At 38.5% G+C, this 25,619-nt stretch overlaps 1 protein-coding gene across 3 annotated transcripts; it reads left to right on the plus strand.

Annotated features, from left to right (window-relative positions):
* The first annotated feature begins 1,143 nt into the window (after window positions 1–1,143).
* Window positions 1,144–25,301, plus strand: LOC140951022 (retinoic acid receptor RXR-alpha-B-like). 3 transcript variants are annotated; one of them, XM_073400243.1, is made up of 4 exons: window positions 1,144–1,263; window positions 16,031–16,488; window positions 19,542–20,162; window positions 23,219–25,301. In XM_073400243.1, the coding sequence occupies exons 2-4, from the start codon at window positions 16,035–16,037 to the stop codon at window positions 23,452–23,454; spliced, it is 1,311 nt and encodes a 436-aa protein (XP_073256344.1). In that variant the 5' UTR covers window positions 1,144–1,263; window positions 16,031–16,034; the 3' UTR covers window positions 23,455–25,301. The 3 variants fall into 3 exon arrangements, with proteins under 3 accessions (XP_073256344.1, XP_073256346.1, XP_073256345.1); XM_073400245.1 differs by lacking the exon at window positions 1,144–1,263 and adding an exon at window positions 12,433–12,454; XM_073400244.1 differs by lacking the exon at window positions 1,144–1,263 and adding an exon at window positions 15,233–15,848.
* Window positions 25,302–25,619: the final 318 nt, after the last annotated feature.

Raw genomic sequence — 25,619 nt, forward strand, 5'->3', positions numbered from 1 at the left:
AATCCCGGCATCTCTTTTATATGGGTACTTTTTTATGTTACAAATTGGAGAAGTCTCAACAACCTAGTTCCCAGGGTTCCTTCCTACCCGCTCCGTAGGGCGGGTAGGAGAGAACCCTGGGAACGAGGTTGAAGTCTCAAATGACGTAATACAAACGATTGAAAAGACACTGAACAATACCCACATCACAACACAATTTCATGGGATAGGTAGCCTGCTTGTCTGCGTGCAGACGTCTCCTATTTCCTTTGTTGCCCTAGCAAGCTCTCCTATTTTGGCGAGCAAAGCGAGCCGGGCGAATACGCGCGAGCGAGCGGCGAAGCCGCGTGGGGCCGAGCCGCTTTCGCGTCTTCTCTCGCGTGCCTCTCGCGCGTCTACTTTTCACGATATCCCACTAAATGGAGAGCTTGCTCGCAAGCGCAAGCTATGGGGTAGTTACACAGCGTGGTGTCCTCCTCGTGCTTCTCGCTCGTCCATGAGAATTAAAAGTTTGTTCTTGTCAAGGAAATGACTGGCCACCATTTCCGTATATGATAACTTGACACTGTGTTTCCGCGACAAAGAAAGTTTTCCCTTTTACACGACGAAGCTTTCTTTGTCGACAAAAAAAAAATCCTCAAGGACGAGGGACACGAGCTGTGCACTCGTGCTTCGTAGTAACGTGCGTGATGATATCAACATAATGGCATCATTGATCATAATCATTCTCAAAAATCTTAGCGTGCCATATAACCCACGTGCCTCGCGATACGCATTTTCGATTTCGAGTCATGCATGCATCAAATAGTTGAGAGTCAAGCGACTTTTTACAGAGGAAAAATACGTAAACATTGAGGGACAAAAAGTAATTTTTAAAATTCCCAGACGCCACCGCTGAAACAATATTCAATCTTCTCGACCAATTTTGTTTTTGTAATGGTTTTGAACGGAAGCTTCGATTTTGAGCTTGACCATCTGAATATAATTACTCTGGAAAGGAAAGAAAAAATTCAGACGCACATTAAAATTGTGAAAGTACAATAAAACGTGTAAAACGAGGAAAGAAAAAAACACTGAAGAAAGTCTCTGGGGGGTCGTCCCTGATGCCTAGAGGGCTTCACATTCTCTCGCGCAACACGTGATCTATTCTCAGTCTCTCTCAATCGTAGTTTTTTTATTCGATGTCGACGCGACAAGAGCGGAACGGTGTTCTCATGTTCACTTGTGTTTTTCTCTGAGTTTATTGAAGAAACTACTTTCTGTCCGTGGCTTCGTTTGGAAAAGGTAAGCATTTATGTGTTTTTATAGTTTGGCAGGCTGGAAAATGACGAGGCTGCTGAAAATACGCCTAACATTCCAAAAGCAGGCCTGCATAACATAGTCGAAGGCATTGCAGCTCAGTCCACTGTATGTACCTGCGATGTATCTTCTACATTGTTTATTTTGGCGTCCTCATTCAAGTCATGACCATACGTTGATGGCCTTGTTATTCTAAATCGGGTGAATCTGAAGGGTTTTATTTTGCTTTTAAACAAGAATACTCGCATCACGGCGTTCAGATCACAGAATTTTGAAAACTTGCAAAGTCCGAATTTATCTCAATGTCTCAATTCCGTAAAGCTTTTAGCAATATTTCACTTTGGTATTGAAATTCAAAGATGTCGCTTGTCAATATCAGATCTAAAATGATAAGAAAGCTTCTAAGCTGAACGTGCAGTTTCGTGTCATTTGCCTTGTATTTTTGACCGGTCTATATTAATCTTGTGAAATGATACGATACAATGTATGCTCGAAAAATATCACGAAGGTGTACGCGGTCGCTTCTATAAGCTTGATTCTAAAATTAGCATTTTCTGGCCTGTCAAAACAAGACAGAGCGTAATGTTTCCTTTATCAAGGTTGCACTTTGGTGAACCAGTTGTGATAGATGAAGGCACAGCAACGAATGTCTGACAAAAGCAGCTTATAAAGTTTAGATTAATATCAGTGCTTTGTTCGGTTATGTAATCGTTTTTGTAGTGTGTCGGGGACGAAAAGAGACAGCCTTTTGTTTTTTTTTTTTCTTTTTTTCTGTTTCTCGTTTTTCGGAGGATTAATTCTATTAAAATAAAATTAGGAAATAGCGATTATGCGTGACTAATGATTGTTATATCGTGACTTCCATGATGCGCTCGGCAAACAAAAGCAATTAATGAAATTTGAATATTTAATTTTTTTATCTCGCCTCTTGGTCTTAGCTTTTCCTATGTCTTTTTAATAGACTCTCTTTGTTTCTAAAGCTTAAGATAATCATCACCGATGTGGACCCAAAATGGGAGAGAATGAAAAAATATATATTTGCTGGTGAAGTCATGTGAAGTGCATGAACCAGAAGTTTACACTCGAATTTGTTTTTTAATCAAAAGTGATAAAAGCCTTCATATGTCCACTTTAACGACGACAAAGGTGTTGTTTTAGTTTTATTAAGCCCTCCACGCCTAGTGTCAAACCTCAAGTCATGCAATAGAGGTATTTTAACTTTTGAAGTTTGAGGTTCTATCCATAAAGTTTGATCATTCAGAGGGAATCTTTTCAGCATACGCACAATAGTTTTTTTTAGTTTGGTCATGTTTACTGTGCAAACATACTGTAAGGTGCTATATATATTTGCAAGCTGTAAAGTGCATGCATAGCACATTGAAATAATTATTTTTGTGGACCACTTTCCTGAGTGTGTATCGTGTAATAATAAATGTTTAATGCAAACAGTGGTCATAAAAGTTTCTTATGTCTAGTATATGTTCAGATGTCTCCAGAAGAAAAAGTAGACCAAAAGTAGACCATTGTACATGTATCTCAGTGACTGCATAAGCACTGCAGTAAATTTTCCAGTGCTTTCAAATTTTAGTGATCAACCGACATTTGTATACAACCTTGAAGTGACATCCATTTCTGTTTTATTTTGCCTATAATTCTTTTTGTTGGGCATCAAAATAATATGGGCATGTCATTTTTTCAGGAAAACCATTTGAGGTCTTTCAGGTGTAGAAAGGATTACATAACGTAGATGTCACCATATTGTTTTCATTATCTACCAAGTTTTTTTGTTCATTATTCTTCTCAGAATAAGATATCAGTTCTTCCAGAAGGAGGTCGGAGGGGGGGGGGGCTACTTCCTATAAATAGGGTACTAGGGATGTGCTGCTGGATGGGGGTTGCATTTTCATGACATGGATTGACTATAATGGGGTTGTATTTCCAATAGAGTTACTAGAATGGGGTCGCACATTTTCGGGACTTTGGAGGTCAGAAAATTCAGGCAGGTAGGGATTTATAAATGGAAAGATATTTACTATGTTAAGTTTAACAAATGTGTCAGTTCATATCAGGATGACCTAGTTAAAAGACTTTATAAGTTAGATGCATAATCAGAAGTGTGACTAAGGTGGGATCGCGAAAATTACATTTTTCCAAAAGTAACTAAGATGGGGTTCATAATTTGCAGGGTGTTCATTAGGCATCAGAAATCGGAGAATACTCTGTTTACTATGCAGAATTCTCCAACTAACGTTCAGTAGCCTATGACAAGTTTTTATTCAGAGGTGGAGCCTCTTTCAAAATATTCTCCTGTAATGTTACACCTTTGTCCTGCCACTAAAATTCTTAATGAAAACCCTGAATTGGGCACAGAATGGAGGTAGGGGCTCTGAGAGGCCAGCGGCACATACCCACCAAAAGTTTAGCTAATTAGCTAAATAACCTCCCCCCCCCTCCCCCCGCACCCCCGGGTATTTCTTGCAATTTACCATTCATGGGTATACCACCAATGGGCTTGACTGCAATGCCTAGTTACAAATTGGAAGGAAATTTTCAAGCTGATAATTACCTGCCCCCTTAAACATTCCTACTTGCACACATTTCTTGCAATTTGTAAACATTCATGGAAAAAATGCAGTGCCTTGTTACAAGTTGGAGGGAAGTTTTCAAGCTGTCCTTTTAAAATATTTCTGCTTGTACAGCTGTATTAGTATCCTTTTTTATCAGATTTGAATTTATCTCTCCCAGCTATTTATAGTACTGCAATAAGTAAAGCTGAATGAATTTCCTACTGGAACCATCAGAAATTGAACCATTTTGATATTGGCATGACCTCAAAATATATAATATTAAGTCGGTTGAGTACCCTTGTCAATGATAGCTGTGTGCTTCAGAGCATTTTGTAGTGATTTATCAAAAGTGTTCTCCACAAAAATTTGTTGTGAAATGTTCACCTCTGCAGCTATGAAATCCATTTCCAAGTACTTATAGATCTGTCTTTAAGGAACAGAAGAAAAAGTAGCCATCCTCTCTGAACAAAATTACTTATTGAAGGTTTTGTTTTGTGAAGATTTTGTTTCGGTTGATTTGCTAATTTCTCTTTTGTTCGTCAGTGAAGGCACATTTGGTGCAGAGCCATTTTGTTGCACTTGTGTGGTGTACAAGTCTTAAAAATGTAGGTGACCAGCACAATATGAGCCTATGTATTAAATCATAGTCAGTAGAAATTCCTTTTTCTCCTCTTCGGGGTTGAAGAGGTACTCCTGAAGTCATGCCTCAAGGCTATAAAGGGCAAATTAGATAGCTGTTGAATGTTTTGATATTACAGATGTTTCACTTAGAAAATGTTGTCTAATGTGAACATGTTTCTCCGCTTTATCCTAAGGAGAATCTCTGCTCTTTTTTTTACCAAATTTAGTAACAATCATAGGAAGGTTACAATAATAGGAAGGCCATGCTCTTTCTTTTTCTCTCTCTCAATTAAAAATTAATGAGATGGTAGATGTCAGTGAGGCGTGTAGGGCCGAGTTGGCTATAATCATCTCATATCCAATAAGCACGCGTGGAATAATTGTTTTATTAAAAACACCTACAAAATTTTGAGAATTCTTCCCTCCTTTATTTGTGAAAACAAACAATTTTCAGCTTGTTTTTAATTTTGAGCAGATGCATACAGTTACCATATTTGGAGAACATGGTACAATGGCTCATATACCATGATTGGCTAAGCCAATCAGAGCTCTAGAATTGTTTTAAATAATCAAAAATATTACACAATTTTGGTTATCCATTCTGCATTGTGACGCTGTTTTACGATGGGATGAAGGTGCTTGTACTGTAAAGTATCTTGTGGTTCATTATTTTTTTTTAGATTGTTTCCTTGCTTTGTTTATTTTTCAGTAAAAAGAATTGTGTTAAAGTAATGACTGGTTGGTAGTGGAGTTGTATTAGGGATTAAGCCAGAACAAAATTGTGTGTGTGTGTGAGTGTGTGTGTGTGTGTGTGTGTGTGTGTGTGTGTGTGGGGGGCCAGGTGAGGGCAAATATTTTTGTGAAAAGTTATATTGGTGAGGGGCTTATTGGCCAACATGTACATTGTATCTTCATATGTGACCTGGCACAGAAGTTCGTACTATACCGCTTTACTATTTAACTGACAAATCTGTTTACTATCCATTCACCATCCATTTTAAATGGAGCGTTAAAGCGTTTAATCAGTTTTCTCATCCCTTTACTAGAATGGGCTTATTGACCTACATGTATTTTCTTTAATTAAAAAAAATGCAATAATTTGGTAGCTATTTTTTACTTAAACATCCATGTCGTAGCTTTAATATTTAAAAGATGCTAAATGTGGCCTCTAAAATATTGAAATTAATGAGTATAGTTAAGTGTCAAAGTGTGTTTCAGGCTCCAGCTGTTCAGTCAGTTTTGAAGAGTGATTGATGTTGTAATAGGAATTGACTTAAATGCAGGAACAACCTGCGATGTTTATGTCTCCCATTTAGCACTAATTGAAAGTGGATTGAAATATTTTCTGTCCTGGGGGTGACACAATTTTTTGTCATAATGTTTCTGAATGACAGTAGAAAACACAGATTTTATTATTTTTGAATTTAACTACAGTAGAAATGCAAAATCCTTTCTCAGGTTAAACCAGCCTTCAATCTTAAGTTTGATTCAAAATTTCCTTTGTGTCTAGCTGTGGTTATTCATATGAGACAAAGGAAATTCTGGATTTACCTCAAAACTGAGGCCCAGTTCAGATGCCGCTCCACTCATGTGCTGAACCTAACTAATGAATTAAGTACGGCAAAAGAGCAGCATCTGAATCAATTTGGTGTGGCAGTTTTAGTAAGGTGTGGCAAAAGTGTCAAACTTTTGTCGAACTTAACTTAGGCTCAACACATGGTGTGCTGTGCCGTCTGAATTAGATGTCGCACCAGTGTCACTCCAAAGTCAAACTTATTCAGTTAGGTTCGGCACATGAAAAGTACGGCGTCTGAACCAGGCCTGATTTTACCTACAACAGAAACACAATGTGAGGGAGCCAAAATACAGTCAAACCGTATTTTACAGATGCCTGCTTAATACAAATGCCTCATTATCACGGACAGTTTGTTTTGTTCCTGGGAAAAGAAACCCATTCCATTTTCTCTAAATTCAGTCTGCTTAATATGGACACTTTCTAAGGCCCGCTCAGTGTCCAAGTATTGACATGATTTGACTGTAATCACAAAATGTTTCCTCTGTTAATTTTACAAATGCCTCATTTAATGTTGCAAGTGATCGTTCACTTTTACATGTACATGTAGCTGGGGTCATTCGATCCCTACAATTGTATTGGAAAAAAGAGACCCCTTCATATAGAGCTGATAATAAACTTTTAACCCTGGTGCTTTAACAAAAAGATAGGTAATCATTTAAGGCTTTAATTTTACTGGATATGATCTTTCTTTTTATTTTTTTTTATTTTTTTCCACTCACTGATATAAAGTTTTTGGTGTTCACATTTTTAGCCCATCTTATTTTCATCAATAACTGATGCAAAGGGGCTTGATAAGTGCTTGATAAATGTGCAGTGACCGCTCAAATGGAACTTCTTTGTCAGTTCTTTTTTATGGTACAATTCAGCATTTTATAATGATGAAATTTGGAAATTTCGCTGAAATTCAAGTTAGCCACTGTTTGAAGTAAGAGGTTTATTTTACCCAACACAAATCCTGCTTGTGTTCCACAAAGGTTTAGGTATAAATGATAGTGATTAATTAAAATAATGTACAAAGGAGTTTTATTTTAACAACCAATTTGGCAGTATTCTTAAGAAGTCGATCAAGAAAGTTTGCATCTAATGTTGCTTAAAGCATCTTTAAAATAAGGGCTACCTTTCTTTATAGTTGACTTATGATATTGGTTTCTAATATTTAAGGAATGCTATTTAGTGATGTTTTCTACAACAGCAAGGTAAAAAGGAAAAGTGATAAAACTCAGTATAGAGATGGTCTGATCTATTGTAAAAAATTTTGTGGTTTAATCAGATAATTCCACATGGAGTAGATCGATCATGCGACACATACATGTAGCTTAAGTTTATTAAATATCATTTTACTATAGGTTTTTATTTACTTATGTCTCAGTTCTCTTTTTTTAGAATTTTTGATTTGATAATTTGTCTACTTTTAGTCAATATTATCCAAAAAATAAATGACAGACACCATGTATGATTTTTCTTGATTGAGAATCCCAAATATGCAAATTTTCGATGTTGTCGTTTTGATTAATGTTGTTAGTATAAAATGTTTGTAGATTAATTTTCTTGCACTTGTGGTCTACTGTCTGTGTACCCTTTACATCATTTTTAGCTTGCAAGTGGCATTAATGGTCATTTTTTGCTAGCAATAAAGATTCCCTGAGTGTTTTTAGTCAAATGGCAGGTGTGTAATATATTCCTTTCGACAGTGATTGATCAGACGCACATTGTTTTTCCAAACAATTAGAAACAGTGGAAATCTTGTGAACGTCACCTGTATGAACTTAAATTTTCAAAGTGTTATGTCTTTATTCGTTTAAGTGAACCAACCTTATCGAAATTTAAACTGTATACGTAATTTCCATAAACGCTGTTTATGTTGCCTGTTTGTATGGTGGTAATTCCAACAAAAATGTCTCATTATCAATTTTTCTGAAACCTAAACAACTTGTCAATTAGACGTAACTGAAGGTTTAAGTTTGGCCCTCATAATTTTGTTTATTATGTCCTTTAAAAAAAACTTGATAAAAGAAATGTTTGTCAGCTTACTATTAGTAAGCTTTTACTAAAGCTTTTCTTCCTAGTTTCATAATTCTTGAATAATACTTAAATACATGTATACATAAAGATTTCTTGATAAATTGTTTGTAGGTTATCTACATTTTTTTCTTAGCCTGTTCAAACAAAACAAATTTTTGCTGTCTTAGTCCATTTGGTTAGTTTTAATCTGTAAAAATAACTCATTACCCTACAGTTACATGTATCTTTTAAGCAGATTTTCTTGTGTGCGTAATCACATTTCTTTTATTTGCATCTCAAATGTTTTTCTTAGATTTGATGCTAATCAGAAAATTTTCAAATGTGTTAATATTTTTAAAGAACCACATGTTTCATCCCACCCATGATGTCTTCCATTTGTTTTGTTTTGATTTAAAAAGTTGACTTCCTGCTGAGCATCATTGTGCGTGGCTCAAATCAAAATGATCTTATTCCTTTCAACTGCTTGGATTTGACCAATTGGTTGCAACCATTCTCTGCAGTCCAATAAATTTGATTCTTCTGCGATGATTTCAGCCCAGTAGGGCGCTGTGCGCATTTCAGCTGTAAACTTTTGTTGATTTTTCAGTGTGTTTAGGATACCCTTTAATAGAATAAATAATGTATCACAAACAGCCTCGGTGAAACAATGAACTTTACCTTGGATAAGGGAACGATCTACAGTGCTCTGTTTGGACTTTCCAAATAAATGAACCAAAACTTAATACGATTATTAAAAAGAAACACCATCCTTTTATTCATATCCTAAGGTAAGAACTACATTTACTTGAATTTTTTCATTCTCTTTTTCTTTGATCAGCTAAGAGAAGGTAGCTGGAAACTAGAGAACAAACAATGCATTTTCCAGTTGATGTTGTATGCATTTTATATTGTATGTCTGTGTTTGACTTGTATATCTTTCTTTGCATGCCATGGAAGTAATATTTGACATGTTTAAACTTCACTGTGTAGTCAACAAAAACAAAATCAGTTCATTTTGTATTTGACTCCTACAGCAAAGAATCAAAGTTTAACTTCCAAGTAATTTGCCAACTTCACTCGATCAAAATTTGGTTATAATTCTAGCTGTGACAGCAGTTAATGCTTTGTTTGTTAATCCCATCCAAGCAATTAATAACATGATCTTCAAGGTATCTCTGAGAGTCTCTTGTTTGTTAACTCACACTGCTATAATGACAGTGCCTCTAATTTATGATTTTTTGAGGGAGATTGATTATATTGAATATGTGTGTAAAGGGTTTGCAGAGCTCAGGGTAAAATTATTTTTTAACTTAGACATAATTTATGCTTTTTGATTGTTTGACTTGAATTTTTTTACAATTTGCTCATGAATTTAGTCTCATACACAGTGATTTTGTTACAAATGGTTATGGTTAACCCTGAGTCCCAGTCCAGAACCACTGAGTCCCAATTCAAAAACGCGAGTCCCTGGGTCTTTATGTAACCACACGGTTAATCTGAAGACAGACTCCAAAACACTGTATCGCACACAGTTACCGAAATAAAAATATACTCCTTCTATTGTCAAGTACAAAAAAGACTAAAAGAAATATGCATCATTAAATAACAGTCACAAGAACAGTAACAGAAATCACACAAACAGGATCTATTCTTCAAAAACATCTTCGGATCGATCAATCAATCTTTGCATCTTACGGGACGCATGCACCACAGATTATTTTGCTTTTTTAGGGATTTTATGCATAAGGTATGCAGGATGCAGAGGTAACAGAATCACTGCATATATGTATGTTGCAAAACCAATCTCCAAAGTAAACAGTTTTGATGCACATTGTGTACTTGCATCTACCTATTCAAAGAGATTTATCAGTACATTCTCCTTACAAAATCAAGTAACAGCTAAACTGAAGAATACAAGTTACATTTAGTCTCCCTACAAAAAGGGCCAGCTTATTTGCACCCACTGCCCTGCCAAATGAGTCACCAAGTAATTTTAGTAGGCTGTCTTATCCATCGATGATCAAAAGATTCAACAAGTGTATGTAGAGTTTGAAGCTATCTATTGCTAGCCAGACAAGCTCTACCAATACCAGTAACTTCACAATTTGACAATATCTGGCACTATGTTGCTACTGTACACACAGTGATGATAATGGTGGTAGTTTTGGTGTTACCAATGGTAATGGCTATGTTGATGGTGATGGCAGTGATGATAATGGTGGTGGCAGCGGCGATAATAATGGCAATGATAATATTATGATAATGGTGATGGTAGTGGTGGTAGGGTTGGTGTTACCAATGGTAATGGCTATGTTGATGGTGATGGCAGTAATGATAATGGGGCAGGGTGCAAGCTGAAGCTAACATTTACTAGCCCAAATATCATTTCAACTAGCCCAAAAAACGTTTTGTTGAGCAGATTGATTTCACAGTTCTTCTGTAATTTGAATTCCTCAAAAAAATCCACTTGCCCGCCAGGCAAGTTAATAACAGAATTCACTGGCCCGATAGCAAAATCCACTAGCCCCGGGCTATCGGACACTACTTTCATTGCACGCTGTGGTGGTAGTGGCGATAATGACGGCAATGACAATATTATGTCGATATGATAATGGTGATGGTAGTGGTGGTAGTGTTGGTGTTACCAATGGTAATGGCTGTGTTGATGCTGATAGCAGTGATGATCATAGTGGTAGTGGCGATAATGACAGCAATGACAATGTTATGATAATTTTGATGCTGGTGGTGGTAGTGTTGGTGTTACCAATGGTAATGGCTATGTTGATGATGATGAAGGTGATGATGAAGATGACCATGGTGATGATGCTGACAGTGTCGATGATGATGATATTAATGATGGAATCGTGATGATAATGATGATGGTAATTATCCCTAGCTAAAACCTTGAAGGAGCTATGTCACGAGGATATCACTGTTTTAGGTCAATTTTGTGTTGACGTCGTTACCTAGTGCCTTTATCCACCCGCAAAATGAACCCAGAGAGTTGTAAATAGAGAAGATAACAAAGAAATTTCATAGAAGAGCAAAAGCCCTAATTTTTTTGGTGATTTCTGTTGGTATAGCATAATTTTTCCAAGTTTTAATCCATGTCCATCCTTGCCATTCATTGCAACAGACGACAGGAAACAGTTTGAAGTCCTTTGTGTTAACCCTTTAAGCTCCAAGATCCACATACAAATTCTCCAGACTGATCCCCATACATTTCTTTTAAGAATAGTTGGGAGAATTTGGTTTAAGATCAAAGCATTCTCCCTGTGGTAATCAATCTAGTAATTCTCATAACCTTTACTCTTGATGATCTGCTGATGTTTTTAGGAGAAAATTGATGTTGGTCACTCTTGGGACCTAAAGGGTTAAGTAACAAAACAGGACCATTATATTTGGAATTTAATTGATGCAAAGACACATTTTAGCCTTCTAAAAAGATTGCAAATAGCGCTACGTGGTCCCTTTAATGACATTCGTCCTTAGGGTCGAACAGCCTGCTTTCATAAATTATACACTCCGTAAAGACAATCAACATCGAATTTGATGGTACAGAAAATTCACGTCATGTTTGATATTCTGTTTTTATTTCTGAAGTTTGTTGTTTTAACATTGTTATAATTTATGACAATTAAAACATAAATATGGTCAAAGATGATGATGAATATCAGTGAGGCCTAAGGCGAGGTAAAGTAAAATAGTCGCTTTTTATAAAGTTACATTACACTGAGCCCGAGGCGTATAATTGTTTAAGCATTAATAGAATTTTTTATTTAAATGACAGTCCACGCCGATGGATCAAAGTTTCAGCTCCGTTTTACGGCCTGAATAATCTGCACGCGAACTGCCTTATTTGTATTTTTTTTTCTAAATCCGACGGCCGATATAATACTAACTTTTCAATACACATTAAAAAATAAAACCGGACAATACGGAAAGAAGAAGAAGAAAAAAGAAAGAATCAAGTAGGGACCTTCACGACGATATTCTTAACTTGACTTGACTTAACTTGAGTGGGGCTACTAAAAAAACAAGTTTATCGAGGGTTATTGCATTTTACGTATTTCTAGTTTATTTAGCTGGCAGAGGAGTCGTCCAAAAAGTCACATTTCGGGTAAACAATCTGACATTTGCAAGTTTAGAGGCAGGGTTTATATTTATTAGCTCACGCGATGAAGATAAATAGTACAGAAATTATGAAAATTTATAGTTTTACGTCGCATGAAGATTGATTCGCTGAATATTTATAGTTTGTCCGCGGAAGGAAGATCAGAACAAAGACAGAGTGTTCCTCAAACTGCACAGAACTCGCCTTTCAATTAACTACACTTTTTTGGTTCATTGTCGACGGTGCATTGTTTAGGATTAACTTCAAGCTGACTTGTTTTGGTGAGAAGTTTTTCAGGTGATGCATGTGGAAGCCGTTTTTATTATTTTTCATTCTAGAAGTGATTTTTATTTGTCAGTTGAGTTTAATATCTTTCCTACTTTTTTAACCGACTCACTCGCTCAGAGTGAACGACGGAGGCTTGTCAGTTGGCTTGTAAGTAACTTTTGAGTCTGTGGATGAAAAACTATTGTGTGACCATTCAAGTGAAATGTCTTTTGGCGTTAGTTCCACTCGGTACTATTTATTTAGTATGTAGTTTTAACTTTTGAGTCTGTGGATGAAATCGTATGGTGTTACCATTCAAATGAAACCTCTTCAGCAGTACTCTCACATGGTACTATTTATTTAGTATGTAGTTTTAACTTTTGAGTCTGTGGATGAAATCCTATGGTGTTACCATTCAAATGAAACCCCTTGGGTAATACGTTTACTTACTACTATTTATTTTTCAATATTTTGCAAGGTGAAATTCGGAAAATTTGCGGAAGTTTGACGAGTGAGGTTATTGAGTTTCCTGTCGATGGTTTTAGGTAGTTCCTTCCGAAGCCGAACGTCGAACTTTTCATTGGACAAACTAAACTCTAATTTGGGTCGACCTAAATTAAGTTAAGATCGTCTGTTTGGTCAAACGTCGAACAGGGATGCGTCGAAGCAATCAACTGAATCAGACCAAAAAGCAATTTTAGCCGAACGAGGCTAGATATACATTATCATACAAATTTTTTATTTATTAGTTTAGCTCGTTGCGTGTGAAGATCAATGTTTGTCCTGGAGACGATCTTCTGACGTTCTGTCTGTCTGAAGCAAACGGATAGAACGTGTTGGACGATCCAAACTCATCCAGAAGAACTTAACTGAGTCAGACGTCGCAAGTTTAGTTTGTGTCATGAAAAGTTCGACGTTTGGCCTAGGCTTAAAAGAAGAGGTTATATCGCTCAGTCATCTAGCACGTGGGATTAATGTAGACGGTGGGGAGGGGGTGGTGGGTGGGGTACTGTTCGTCGGAAGATTTCGAAACAACCCTGAAAGGTACCAGCATACCGTTTTGTTGGCTTATCCCAAGTACATTTTAACATCTAGCAGGTACTAAATATCAGTTGAGTAGCTAAAACTTCCCGTCCTTTTTCCGCTCAATGCGCTAAAAGGCCTTTAAAGTTCGTTTTAGATTTATCTCTTTAAGCCTCAATATCAACATACAAATTCTCCAGACGTTCTCGGTTCATTTCCCTAAAGAATCAGCTGGAAGAATTTGATAAAAGATCAAACACTTTCCCTTTGGTGATCATTGTGTTCACCCTCATAAGCTTTTCGCTTGATAATTATTCTTATTGTTAGGAGAAAATCGGTGTTAGTCACTCTTGAGACAGCACCTTAAGCGCGCGTGTACCAACTCACAAATTTTAAGGCCCGAATACTTTCCTCTGGGACTCGTAGATAAATTTTAAAGGTGCTTGCTTTCTGTTGCAACCTCTTTTTAACTCCATAGATAGATAAATATTTAAAATCGAGGAATATGCCAAATTTTGGATTCGTAACTACTGAAAAATATTTAATAATACAATTTGAGGGATTTCTTCTTCAACCTTTTTTCTTGAAGACAAATTTATAACGCGGTTGTCATGTCACTTCAACTTTTAAATCTATGGCCTAGTCATTAAATTTTAAGGTGAAACCATTCAAATGTAAACACTTACGCAAATTTTTGCATATAACTATTTATAATTATTGCTTAGGATTTAAAACAAGAAGAAATTTGAAACCTTTGGGACAATTTTTCTTTCGTTGATTTTAGGAGCGATCGTCACAAGATTTTGTCTAACTCAATAGTTTCAACAACCTATCTCCATAATTTGACTATGTAGTAAAATTGCTGTATCCTACGCTTAGAAGCTACCTTCATGTCAAATTTCTTTTGTAATCTAAATGAAAAATACACTAGTCTATTATTTTGTTTCCTTGTCAAGAAGGAATTTGTCGTATTTTTTCATGTACACGTCCAAAGAAAACTTGCCTTTGAAAATGCGAGTTGTTCGAATTTTCCTTGCGTGAGAAAATGCTATCTGTTTTCTTTAAATTGACAGAACACGTAAGAACTCTTTTAAGTGTTTTTCGTTCAATGACGAGACAAGTTTTGGCAGCTCCAAGGCTATCATCGGTCAAAAGTGACAGTTATAAGGCGATATTATAATTTAAATGATAACAATTACAAAAGACCATATGCAAAGAGTTAAGTGGTAAGATTTTCTGGTCTATTTACGAAATTGATACTTCAGTGGCGCGAGTTACTGGCCAATTTGGCGCCAATTTTTTGTTGATAATGTTTACGATTTGAGCAATTTCATTCGTAACACATGTGCACCTTTTTACCTGGTTGATAAAGTAAATTGGCCATCGTAAAAGCATTCGTAAGCTGACGTTTTGAGGGCAAGGTCTTTGTCACAGCGAATCCTCTCAACCCAGTTGATAATATCAAGTTTTCTAGCTATAACTTCCCACGACGCATATTCACAGTTTCTTTTACAAACTAAGCCCTTTCAGGGTGGATTTCCACTGTCGCGTTATTCTAAAGTGCGTACGCGCGTAAAAAAAATAGAGGCAGTGTATGAAAGGTCGCGCGTAAATGTATCAGTTAAACTTCGCTCAACTATTTCGTTTACGCGTGACACTTTTTAGATTGCCTCTATTTTATTTTATTTAATGGCGAAAAATTTAAGTACGTTCACACGTTAAAAATCACGCGACAATGGAAACCCACCTTTATTGCTGTATTCTAAACGTGTTTCCAGTTTTAAAGTATACAAGTGTGCAACGCCGTTTTCCATACACTGTAATGATATGACAGGAGTTTGTCCAGCCGAAAATCAAGGGCACGTTGGTGATAATTTTCCCTATTCTCGTGATATCCACGTTTGCATAGGCTGTGATATCTTAAGGAGAAATCAGATACCCAGTGTCACAGTTTAGCTGAGATATTGCTAAAGTGAAAAGCAGCTTGCAAATTTTGGGGGCCCCGAATGTTTCCCGCTCGCTAAGTCTTATTTTCTGTTACATGGCAGCCTTAAATTCTTGCGTACTCATCGAGTTGTGCGTGATACAAATTTCTTGTTCATTTCTAAATTCTATTTAAATTTTCACCCACCTCTCTGAAGGAGTGTTTTCCCTTGTAAACTGAACTTTGCTTAAGCCTAAATCTGCACCTATATTTACATTTCAGCCACGTCACTGGGAACGCCTTGAAAAGCCGATTTAGAGGCCAAAATTTATAAACTTCGTCTAGGACTTATTTATCGCAGTTTCCATCCTTCCGGTCTAGTTCTCGTGGTTAAAAAAGTTTTAGGTGAAATTTTCCGAGTTTTACCCTTTTTTTAAACGGATAGTTTTTCTTAGAGGGTTAGCGTGACACACTGAGGTGAGACGCATTTTGCAATATTGAGTGCATTAACCCTTACCAATACTGAATGTAATTCTGTGCATGGTAATCAAAGTGCTCTGCCTTTGCGCGACGCTAGCACGCGTTTGTGATCGTTGAACTACCCGGCTGAGGTTTTTATACCCAAGCATTGCATTACACTTGTCTTTTTCCACACTCAGTTTCATGGAGGGTCCTGGGAATCTAGATTCAGCTTCGAGCGATCTAGCAGACGTTTTTATGGATTTTACGCTATCCAAAAACGAGCCAGATGACCGCGACAAAAACGAGTCTTTCGCCCCGTGCAAGTTCTCACGCAAATCGTCTTCGTCGTCGTCGTCTTCCTTGTCGGAGGCGGCAAAACCGCGTATGTCTGTGGAAAGTGAGGAGAGCGACAGCGGCGTGGGGTCGAACCATTCTTCTACTACTGAGTGTGTTGTGTGCAACGACAAGGCGACTGGCTACCATTATGGCGTGTTCACGTGCGAGGGATGTAAAGGATTCTTCAAGCGTACAGTACAGAAGCAGTTGGAGTATACTTGCAAGGGAGACGGAAACTGCGAGGTGAATCAAATCAACAGAAATCGATGCCAATACTGCCGCTTTCAGAAGTGTGTGGCTCAGGGAATGCTGAAAGAAGGTCAGTGTATTTTTCATTGACTACAGTCAAACTCCGCTTAATATGGACATTATCACGGACAGTTTGCTCTGTCTCTGGTGAAAGAAAGCCCTTACATTTGCTCTAAATTCAATCCCGCTTAATACGGACACGCTGTTAATGCAGACACTTTCTATGACCCCATCAGTGTCCGTATTTACGGGATTTGACTATATTTGCGCAGTCTTTGTCGCTGTTTAATTCAAGTGGAAACATGCGTGGAGTAAGCTTTTTCAGGCCACGCGGTGATTTCGGACGTTTTCCCGCCAGTGGATCACGCATGTGGCCCCACATGTGGAGAAACGGTCGGAAAAAAAAACAGGGAAGTTTGTGCTTGGTCAGTGTAGCGGAAGTTTTTGCTTGTTAGTTTTTGCGTTGTAATAGGGGCATTGTGATTGTGTTTTTAATCTTCTGGTGTATGTCATTAGATAATCACAAAATCCTCAGCTACAAGAAACCCCTGCTTGAACTGTTTGTTTTCATTTCTGAAGTTGAGAGATTCTATTTTAATATTTACTTGGGAAAGACAGTTTTTTCAATTTTTTACAAACCTCACTCGCGGATTCCTTATTGGTTAAGAGACAAAAAAAATTCAGTTTTTTGGTTCGGCTGGTCAAGAAGTCGATAATATTACGTGAAAAGCGAGGAAATTTTGTCATAAATGACGTGTTTCTGGTTTAAAGGCTGTCCAAGAGAGTATTTTTGACGATGATGTATTCATTATTTTCACGTCTTAAGCGGATTTTTACGATGGTTATGTAATCAAAACACGTGGAGAGCTAGACAGCATGAGGCTATGCACATGTATGCTAACGAAGGAAGTTTTTACAGCAGATTTTGTTTTCGTAAATTAGAACTTCAATCAAGTTTTTCACTTTATATGGGAATGGCAACGAACGATTTTACCAACAACAAACCGATTTTGTGACTTAATTTAATAATTAGAACATGGCCTCAAATTTTATTCGAACAACTGATTGTTTACTCATCTTATTTATCGAAGTTCAACTGTATACACTTTGCCCGAGGGATGATGCAACAAGCGGCCGCACCAACTGACGTAAAATTTCAAGTTTCGACCGGACGATTGCCCCATGGCTCTAAATTTTTGCGGATTCTAATTTTTAGGGGGTTTGAGGTATTTTCCACGACCCTCATACAAAAGACAAAAATTTTGAGCGCGAAAATTTTCTTCATGATCGAAAGTGGCACAGAAAATGACTCGATAACCGCCGTGAATCAATCAACTACAAACTAGAGAGATTAAAGTTGTTTACCATTTAATAATTTGGCAAATCAGTCGGTTCACAGTCAGTTTCACGGATTAGGCAAATAGGAAGAAAAATTCAGGACTGGTAAATTTCGGGGGCACCCAACGAGAATATAGTTCAAAACCACTTAAATATAGTATTGTTAAACGTATTTTCGTATTTAAACGGTAGATATAGACATATTTGTATCCCCTAAAAATTTTTCATCTGTTTGGATTTCCTTGCTGAAAGTCTAGTGATTTCAGCCAGAAAAAAGGCTGCCGAAAATTCTAGGTCACCTTTTTAGGGTAAAAATCCGTTAAAAATGGGCAATTATACCATTTTTTAGATGTTCGAAAATTCTTAGGAGAGGCAGAGAAGCAAGAAATTCGACAACAAATGTTCCGAAAATTCTAGATCTTAAATCGTCTTCCGAACAGATATTTTCCGAAAATTGACGTCTGGTGCCCCTGAAATTTCATTCCGGAATCGTGTTTACCATTTACAGAAATGCACAAGTTCCTTTTACCGAAAAACGGCTGCGAAAGCCTGAAACTGGCATTAAAGATGGATTTTAACAAATGGAACAGGAATTTCTGTTTGAAACATTTCGTCCTGAAAAACCTGACTTCCTTTTCAAATGTTCTGTTTCTCCCGGAAATTTTCCACTGAAACGACACGGGAAGCCGTGTTCCGTTTACCTTTCAACCGCATTTTTCCGGAAACCTTTAGTAAATGGTTAACGAGCTTAGAATCACGTTTACGGTAAGCAGCAAACGTGAAATTTAAGTTTTACAATTTCTAAAATTAGGAAATAAGCAGATAAAACTGTCCGAAATAATTTAACCTGACATTCAGCTGATTCATTTTTGTCTACGCATAATGGGCAGTAAACGACGACGTTACTGCCAGGGGAAACTTTGTTACGTTGTACAAATTGACGTTTGTCGTTTGCGGTAAACATTTGTGACGTCAAGAGAGAGAAGAAGTGTGACGTCACGTTACCATGGTAGCAAAATTTTTGGATGACAACCAAAGGGAGCTTAGGCAACAACAGCAACGAGAACGGCAAAGAGCAGATAAGTTTGTATTAGTAAAACAACTACTCTGCACGTGCATCACGCTTTTTGCACATTTTTCAGCCATCGTTGCACTGCGACATGAAACTTCCTAATTTACAGAGTAGGTGAATACAACTCAAAAAGTAATTTTCTCTTTTTTTGGGTTCGATGATGACAATTTTAGCGTCTTTGTACCAATGCCAGGGGAAAGGTGTAGGTATCGTAGCCTAGGAAAAAGCTGTGACGGTAGCCTGCAGAGAAGGCGTTATTTTTCCGCGTTTTTCAGGCGAGCAAGAGCGAGGTAAATCTTCCTTCCGTCGCGAGTCACTCGCGCTCCGCGCCCGCACACGTTCGTCTCGCGCGAGCCCTCGCTCGCCTGAAAAATGCAAAAATAAATAAATAAATAACGGGGGTGGGGGGATGAGAAAGGAGCGCTGACGTTTTCTCGCCTCCCCGGTCCGACCTGAGAGCTTGCTCCAAGGGTATCGGCATCGTACCCGTAGGAATATATCGCGAGGGAAGTGTAATAGTGCGACTTCGGACCTTGGGGGACTCCCAGTCTTGCCATGGGGTGTAAATTGCAGATTTTAGTCTCACTTAAGGTGTTCAGAAAAGAAAGCCGGTAATTCACAGCATTGTTCTTCCCTGGGTATTTTTAGGTGTCAATTACCTTGTTAATCCTTGTAGATCAATTCCTTGATCTTCTCACTTCGTTCCTTTACAGCTGTGCGAGAGGATCGGACTCCAGGGGGAAGACATCGGCATAAATCGCTTCAAGATCATCGCCCTAAAAAGCAACGTGCCCGGGAAGAACCCACCACAAACGGGACCGTCGTAGATGGAGATGACCATACCGACAGCTCTGCCGGTAGACAGCCAGACACGCCGGTCAATCAGCAGGAAGTCATGGCGTTCATTGATAAGATTCGCGAGCGGGCGACTGATATGCCTGATATAGCCGGTCATACGGTGAAGGGGGAAGATGGGAAGTCTCAAGACGTGAAGAAGCTGATGCAGTTGGCGTATCAAGAACTCTACCAGGTGATCCAATGGGCCAAAGATGTGCCCGGCTTCAAGGATGTCGAGTTAGAGGACCAAGTTACCCTGATCAAGGCTTGCTTCATGGATCTTATTGTTTTCCGCCTCGCGTACAGGTCCGTGCCGTGCGATCCAATGTCACTAAGGTTTGGTCAGAACCTCATCCTGGAGAAACACGAGGTTACCGATTTTGGCTGGACGGAAGACCTTGTTGATACCAACCTCGAGTTCACTGACAAGCTGCGCAGTTTGAACCTGGACCCGAATGAATTTGCGTGTATGTGCGCCCTTGTTCTTCTGTGTCCAGGTATGTAAGTTATCTTGAGGTATTAGATCTGTTATAAACCGGTTCGTTTCAAAAATTTGTTTCTCAAATAATAGAATTCCCGAAAATAAAAATTACACCAGGCTATCAGGCTATCTACTGCGCACTAATTTGCTCTATACTAGAGTGCGCCTCCGCTACCTTTGCTGACTTACCTAAGTATCTTGCTTGGTATCTTGAGAACCTGCAAAAAGGGGCCTTCCCATCATTTGGCCTGGTATTTCGTATGAAACAGCACTTGACAAAGCTACATTATCCACTCTTTCTGACCGTCGGGCAGTCTCGTGTATTAAATTTGTAGGTAAGGTTCGGCCAGGTAACCCGTTATACCCCCTAATGCACAACAGAGTGGTACTTATGTCTACCGGTGTGTGTCTAAGATCAGGGAGTTCTAGCAGGCCCTTGGCCACAAGGACTGAACGTTTCTCAAATTTTGTTAGTGTTAAATATCAATCTTGTCAATAAATGTAGCGTATTAGTATATATTTAAGCAATAGAAAACGTTTTCCGTGTTTGCATAGCCTGATATAAACACGAGAGGGGTTGGGAGAATTCGAGACGGCAGTTATGCAAACCCGAGACGAAGTCGAGGGTTTGCATAACTGTCGAGAATTCTCCCAACGCCTCGAGTGTTTATATCAGGCTATGCAAACACAGGAAAAAAGTTTCTATCGCTTTTATAAAATAACTTTCCCGAGAAAAAAACGCAAAACTCTTTGTATGGCACTAATTAAAAGAGAAATTCTTACCAGTCGCAAATCTTGTCCACGAAGTCTTGCACGCGTAATCAGTTCTTGTTTTGCAAAAAGATGCTTTGCAAAATACGGACTTTCTCGCTTAAAATGTCAGCATAAGCGAAGAAAAATTGACACACATTCTTTCAGCCGACGAAGGAATAGGTAAATAAAGTAAACTTTTTGAGTTTTGAACTCGAAAACTTTTTCAAATTCGTGCTTGCGTGATTAACGCGCGAAAAGCCAAACAACTTGACGCCACAACCATGTTTACATACTCTCATGCAAACACTCCTCTCGGCCAATCAGAGCGCGCGTACTATCTTAGTTATTTTATAAATCACAGCTTGTAAGGTATCCTACAATTCAGTCTTCTGACTGCAAAAGGGACAATAAACATTTGATTTGATTTGATCAAGCGACACTTGAGCTATCAATTTTCACAGGCACAAAAAAGTCAAGAATTGCATATTTCTGGCGTTCACTCGAAAACTACGAATAAAAAAGATTGGAACTGAATTATACTTAGATTGTTAATTTGTCTTTAAATTCCCGGCATTGTTGGTCAATTCTTCCATGCGATATAGAGGTGGATTTTTTTGTGTAATTCCCTTTAACTTGAGGCGATCGCCAGAATTCCAAAGTTATTCCTTAGCACTGCATTGCGCGTCCTCACTGCGCATAATTTTACGCGAGGTTAGCGTGCGCACGTTAAAACATGATGTAAAGATTCATTTTCTCTTAAACAAGTGTGGTGGCCTATGGTTTTTTCTCTTTTTCCAAAAGTGGCAGTAGTAACTTACTTTCCGTAAATTATATATAGACTATTTTCCAGTGCAGGAAAAGAAACAACCGTCAGAAACGTGTTCAAAGTATGTATTCGTAAATATATTCATATTGGTATTTTAAGGAATCACTGCGTTTATACAAGTTGCTCCTGCTCCTAAGCGAGTATGTTGACCCCCAATTTTATTTCAAAATTAACGTTTCTATAGCGTAAACAACCCTTCGGTAAAGTTTGACAAAAAAAACACGGCAGGTTCTATTTCAGAGTAATGACCTTAATATGACATTTTCGAACGATTTTCAATTATTTTGGCCTGTGCAGGGGCTGCTTGAAAGGGAAAAGGGAAGTGCATTTCTACTCGCGTGGAATCGAAGCGCATGGCTTCGACGTTCACATTAGAGAGATTAGGGACCTTTAGCATCAGGTTTTTCGGGGGAAACGGCAAACCGCAAACCGCAAAATGTCACGTGACCGCGTCCTTGCGGTCACGTTTGCAGTTTGCAGTTCACGTTTGAACCGCAGGAAGGGCTTCCAGCGGTAAGCTATTTACGGCAAGGTTTTTTGCCACAAAAAATGGTACAGCCTCGCGTTTAAAGGTATGAACTAGCTTTTTGTATCCGTTTGCGATGTGTTTGTTGGATTTTTGATCTCGAATCAATGAATTATTGCTGATTTTTGGGCGATTAAAGTGATGCACTTCGACTTGATGAAAACAACATGGCGGCCATAAACAATGAACGCGTAGTTCAAGTCAATTTTATATTCCTTTCTGCCGTACTAACAATGGAACGTATTCTGTTCCAATCCAGAGTTAAATTTTTTTTTTTCTATCTTGTTACTAAATTCATAACTTAACTCAGTCTCTGTCTGGTTCCTTTTTTTAACGTACCCGCATATCACTCCGCGAATATCATTTTATTTTGCTTATTTCCTTTAGACTGGGGAGCTCAGGCTTCATAAAGCCTTCTGGTTTCTTCTGGGTTCCCTTGCAACCTTACAATTCCTATATGTGTTCTTGTATTGTATTGTATTTTGCCTAAATAAAAGTGAACTGAACTGAACTGAACAAATCGAACTGAACGCCTTGCTAAAGTTTGAAATCTCGGCAACGCGAAACTGCAAACGCGTAACTGCGGTTTGCGGTTTAAGGTTTGCGGTTTACCTGATGCTAAAGGTCTCTATTAAGCATCGCGTTTACGGCAAACGGCAAACGGCAAACGCGAGATTCAAGTTGAGAAATTTTCAAAATGAGAAATGAGCAGTTAAAACAGCTTAAAACAATTCTTATGGATAGAGTTGGGGTGAATCTACCGAATTTTGTGTACTTTTAATGAACAGTAAACGACAAGGGGAAACTTAGTCACGTGGTAAGAGTTAACGTTTGCCGTTTGCCGTAAATGAAGCTGGTTCACGCGTGCGCACTACGTAGTATTGAGAAAATCTCGTTCTCGAAGTCATCCTCGTCTCAGAATCTCAAGATCTCTAATAATTAGGATCAACCTTATCTTCGTGCGCAGATACTCCCGGTCTTAAGAACAAAGAGAAGGTGACACAGCTTCAGTCCAAAGTAAACAGCCACTTGCGTGACTACTGCGTGTCACTCTACCCACAGAAAACGAACCGGCTTGGTAAGCTGCTGCTTTGTCTGCCAACGCTTCGCTTGTTTAGCGAAAAGGCCATGGAGAACTATGTAGCCCTAGAATTTTTCGGCAAGTTGGATATGCCTCCTTTGGTGGCGGAGCTCTTAGAGTAAGGTTAGCGTGACGGGGTGACAATTTACTACGCGTCTTATGCCTTCAAGAACTGAAGATCAGATGCTGAGACGAGAGATTCTTGCAGTCTTGACTGGAACACATTCGTTGCGCTCGCAACCACACTAACGGTCATCGTTGTAAGTATTATATCCGTCAAGTTTTATAGCTCACTTTAGAAAAGAGTAATAGCCTGGGACCCAGACTAAGCGCGCACACATTTATGGGATTGTTTGGGAGGACAGTTCGAGCCGCCACCTTGAATTATGACGAGACATGCAAGTTGTTGTGGGAACTTGTGCACAAATAACTTCAGGAACTTCCCTGGTCTGGCATTTTATAGAATGTCAAAGGCAAAACGTATCTAGCGAGAATATGTACGTTTGCTTGGGAACGCTAATTTGAAGTTGAACTCGGATAGCACATGGATTTGCGTTCTTCTGGTTTTTCTCGAAGTAAAATCGCCCCAGGCACATCTTCCCTCAGCTTCAGAATTTCATGTTGTTTCTTTCAATTCCACCTTCCGTTTTGCTATTTTGAGCTGTTTTAACCCCGCTGGAACATTCCACTTCGCTTCCTCCATGTTTGTTTACATTCACGTCCCCCCAAATATTCCAATAAACGCACACGCGCCTAGTTTGGGTCCTAGGCTATCACTCTTTTCAAAAGAGAGCTATGGAGGGATTGCTCCTTTTTTTTTTTTTTTTTTTCTGTATCATTGAAGGTGCACTATAAAAAACTTGAGGGTCTCCTCCACTGTCTTGATAGCTAGAATCACATGACGGGTTATATATATATATTTGATCTAAACGACAGGGCCTGGTAAAATGCCAGTCCAAGAACAGAGAGATTTTTCGAGATTCATCTCTGTAACGCATTGTCCGACCCAACAAACGTAAAAAGGAATATGAAGTAGAATGTGATTGAGGATTTAAAAGAATGAGTTATAGTCGGTAGTGAGAATGTCCACAGTGACTATAAACAAGTTAAATAAAGTTATAATGCCAAGACCCTTGTTACATGAAAGAGAAAAAAACTATCGTAGTCCGGCGTTGGTAGTCAAAGATCCTCCACTCATAGTGCGTCTTCATGTTAAGAGCTCTCCCGAGACATAGTAGTCACTAAAAAACACAGAATTAATGCCAGTAAAACTGGAAATTTTACCTACGTTAATGCTTTACCGTCAAGTCCTGCGAGTAACGACCTCTTCCCTGTAGTCCTTGGGAAAGGTCTTCATTTGGGGGAGTCGCAAGAAGTCAGGCGAGAGCCACACGTGAAAGGAGCTTCATTTTTTCTAAGCTTCTTCCCGACAACGGTGTTACAAATAGGCCCTTTGCAGCTAGACATTCACGTGGTACAAAACCGCCATGTTGGAGAGCAAAAGTCACACTGCGACAAGACGAACAAAGGAAATTATTATTTAAAATTATGTTTGCCTTTTGTTTGTCCTGTCGCAGTGCGGCGTTTACTTTCCAGCATGGCGGTTTTGTTCCACGTGAATGGCTAGCTGCAGCGAGCCTATTGACAACTTCGAAATAAATTCTGAAGGTAGCGATCTTTTCCCCTCCTTTCCCCTTAACAAGTAGAACGTCACGTGGTACAAAAACCGTGGCAAGAAAAAAAAAAAAAAAGGACAAAAAGGGAAATCGCCATCTGAATAAATCTTGAAGCTAAAGAACCGCCCCCTTATCCCTAAAATTAATCTTACAAATTGAGGCGTTCTAAATCAACTCCCACGAAAGCGACATGAAAAGGAAGGAGAGTTCGGTTATTTCCGGGACTTTACGGTGGTGTTTTAAAGTTTAAATTCGTCCTTCATTATGTTGATGTATCAGACGTCGCAGTTTTGTGACTTAAAAAAATACTATAGGTTGTTCGTCGATATTCGGTGAAGTTTCGTCCTCTGGAGTGGTAGCTGTTAGTAGTCAGGTTTTACTGAAAACGTCACACCACAGGATCGAAAGTTGATAGGCGAGTCTTTGGTGACGTCATTTTTGTTCATTAGCAGACGAGTTAACCCATAGAAGGTGTCGTCGTGTATACAGACTAGGCGTAATCAAGGGTTAGGAAGTGCATGCGAGACCGATCGAAGGTCAGAACGCTCTTTAGCTTTCCTTTGTGTAAGTTTCACATGATAGGAGGTCAAAACGCGCGAGATCATGATGCA

The sequence above is a fragment of the Porites lutea genome, chromosome 10, assembly GCF_958299795.1.
Source record: "Porites lutea chromosome 10, jaPorLute2.1, whole genome shotgun sequence".
Taxonomy (NCBI): domain Eukaryota; kingdom Metazoa; phylum Cnidaria; class Anthozoa; order Scleractinia; family Poritidae; genus Porites; species Porites lutea.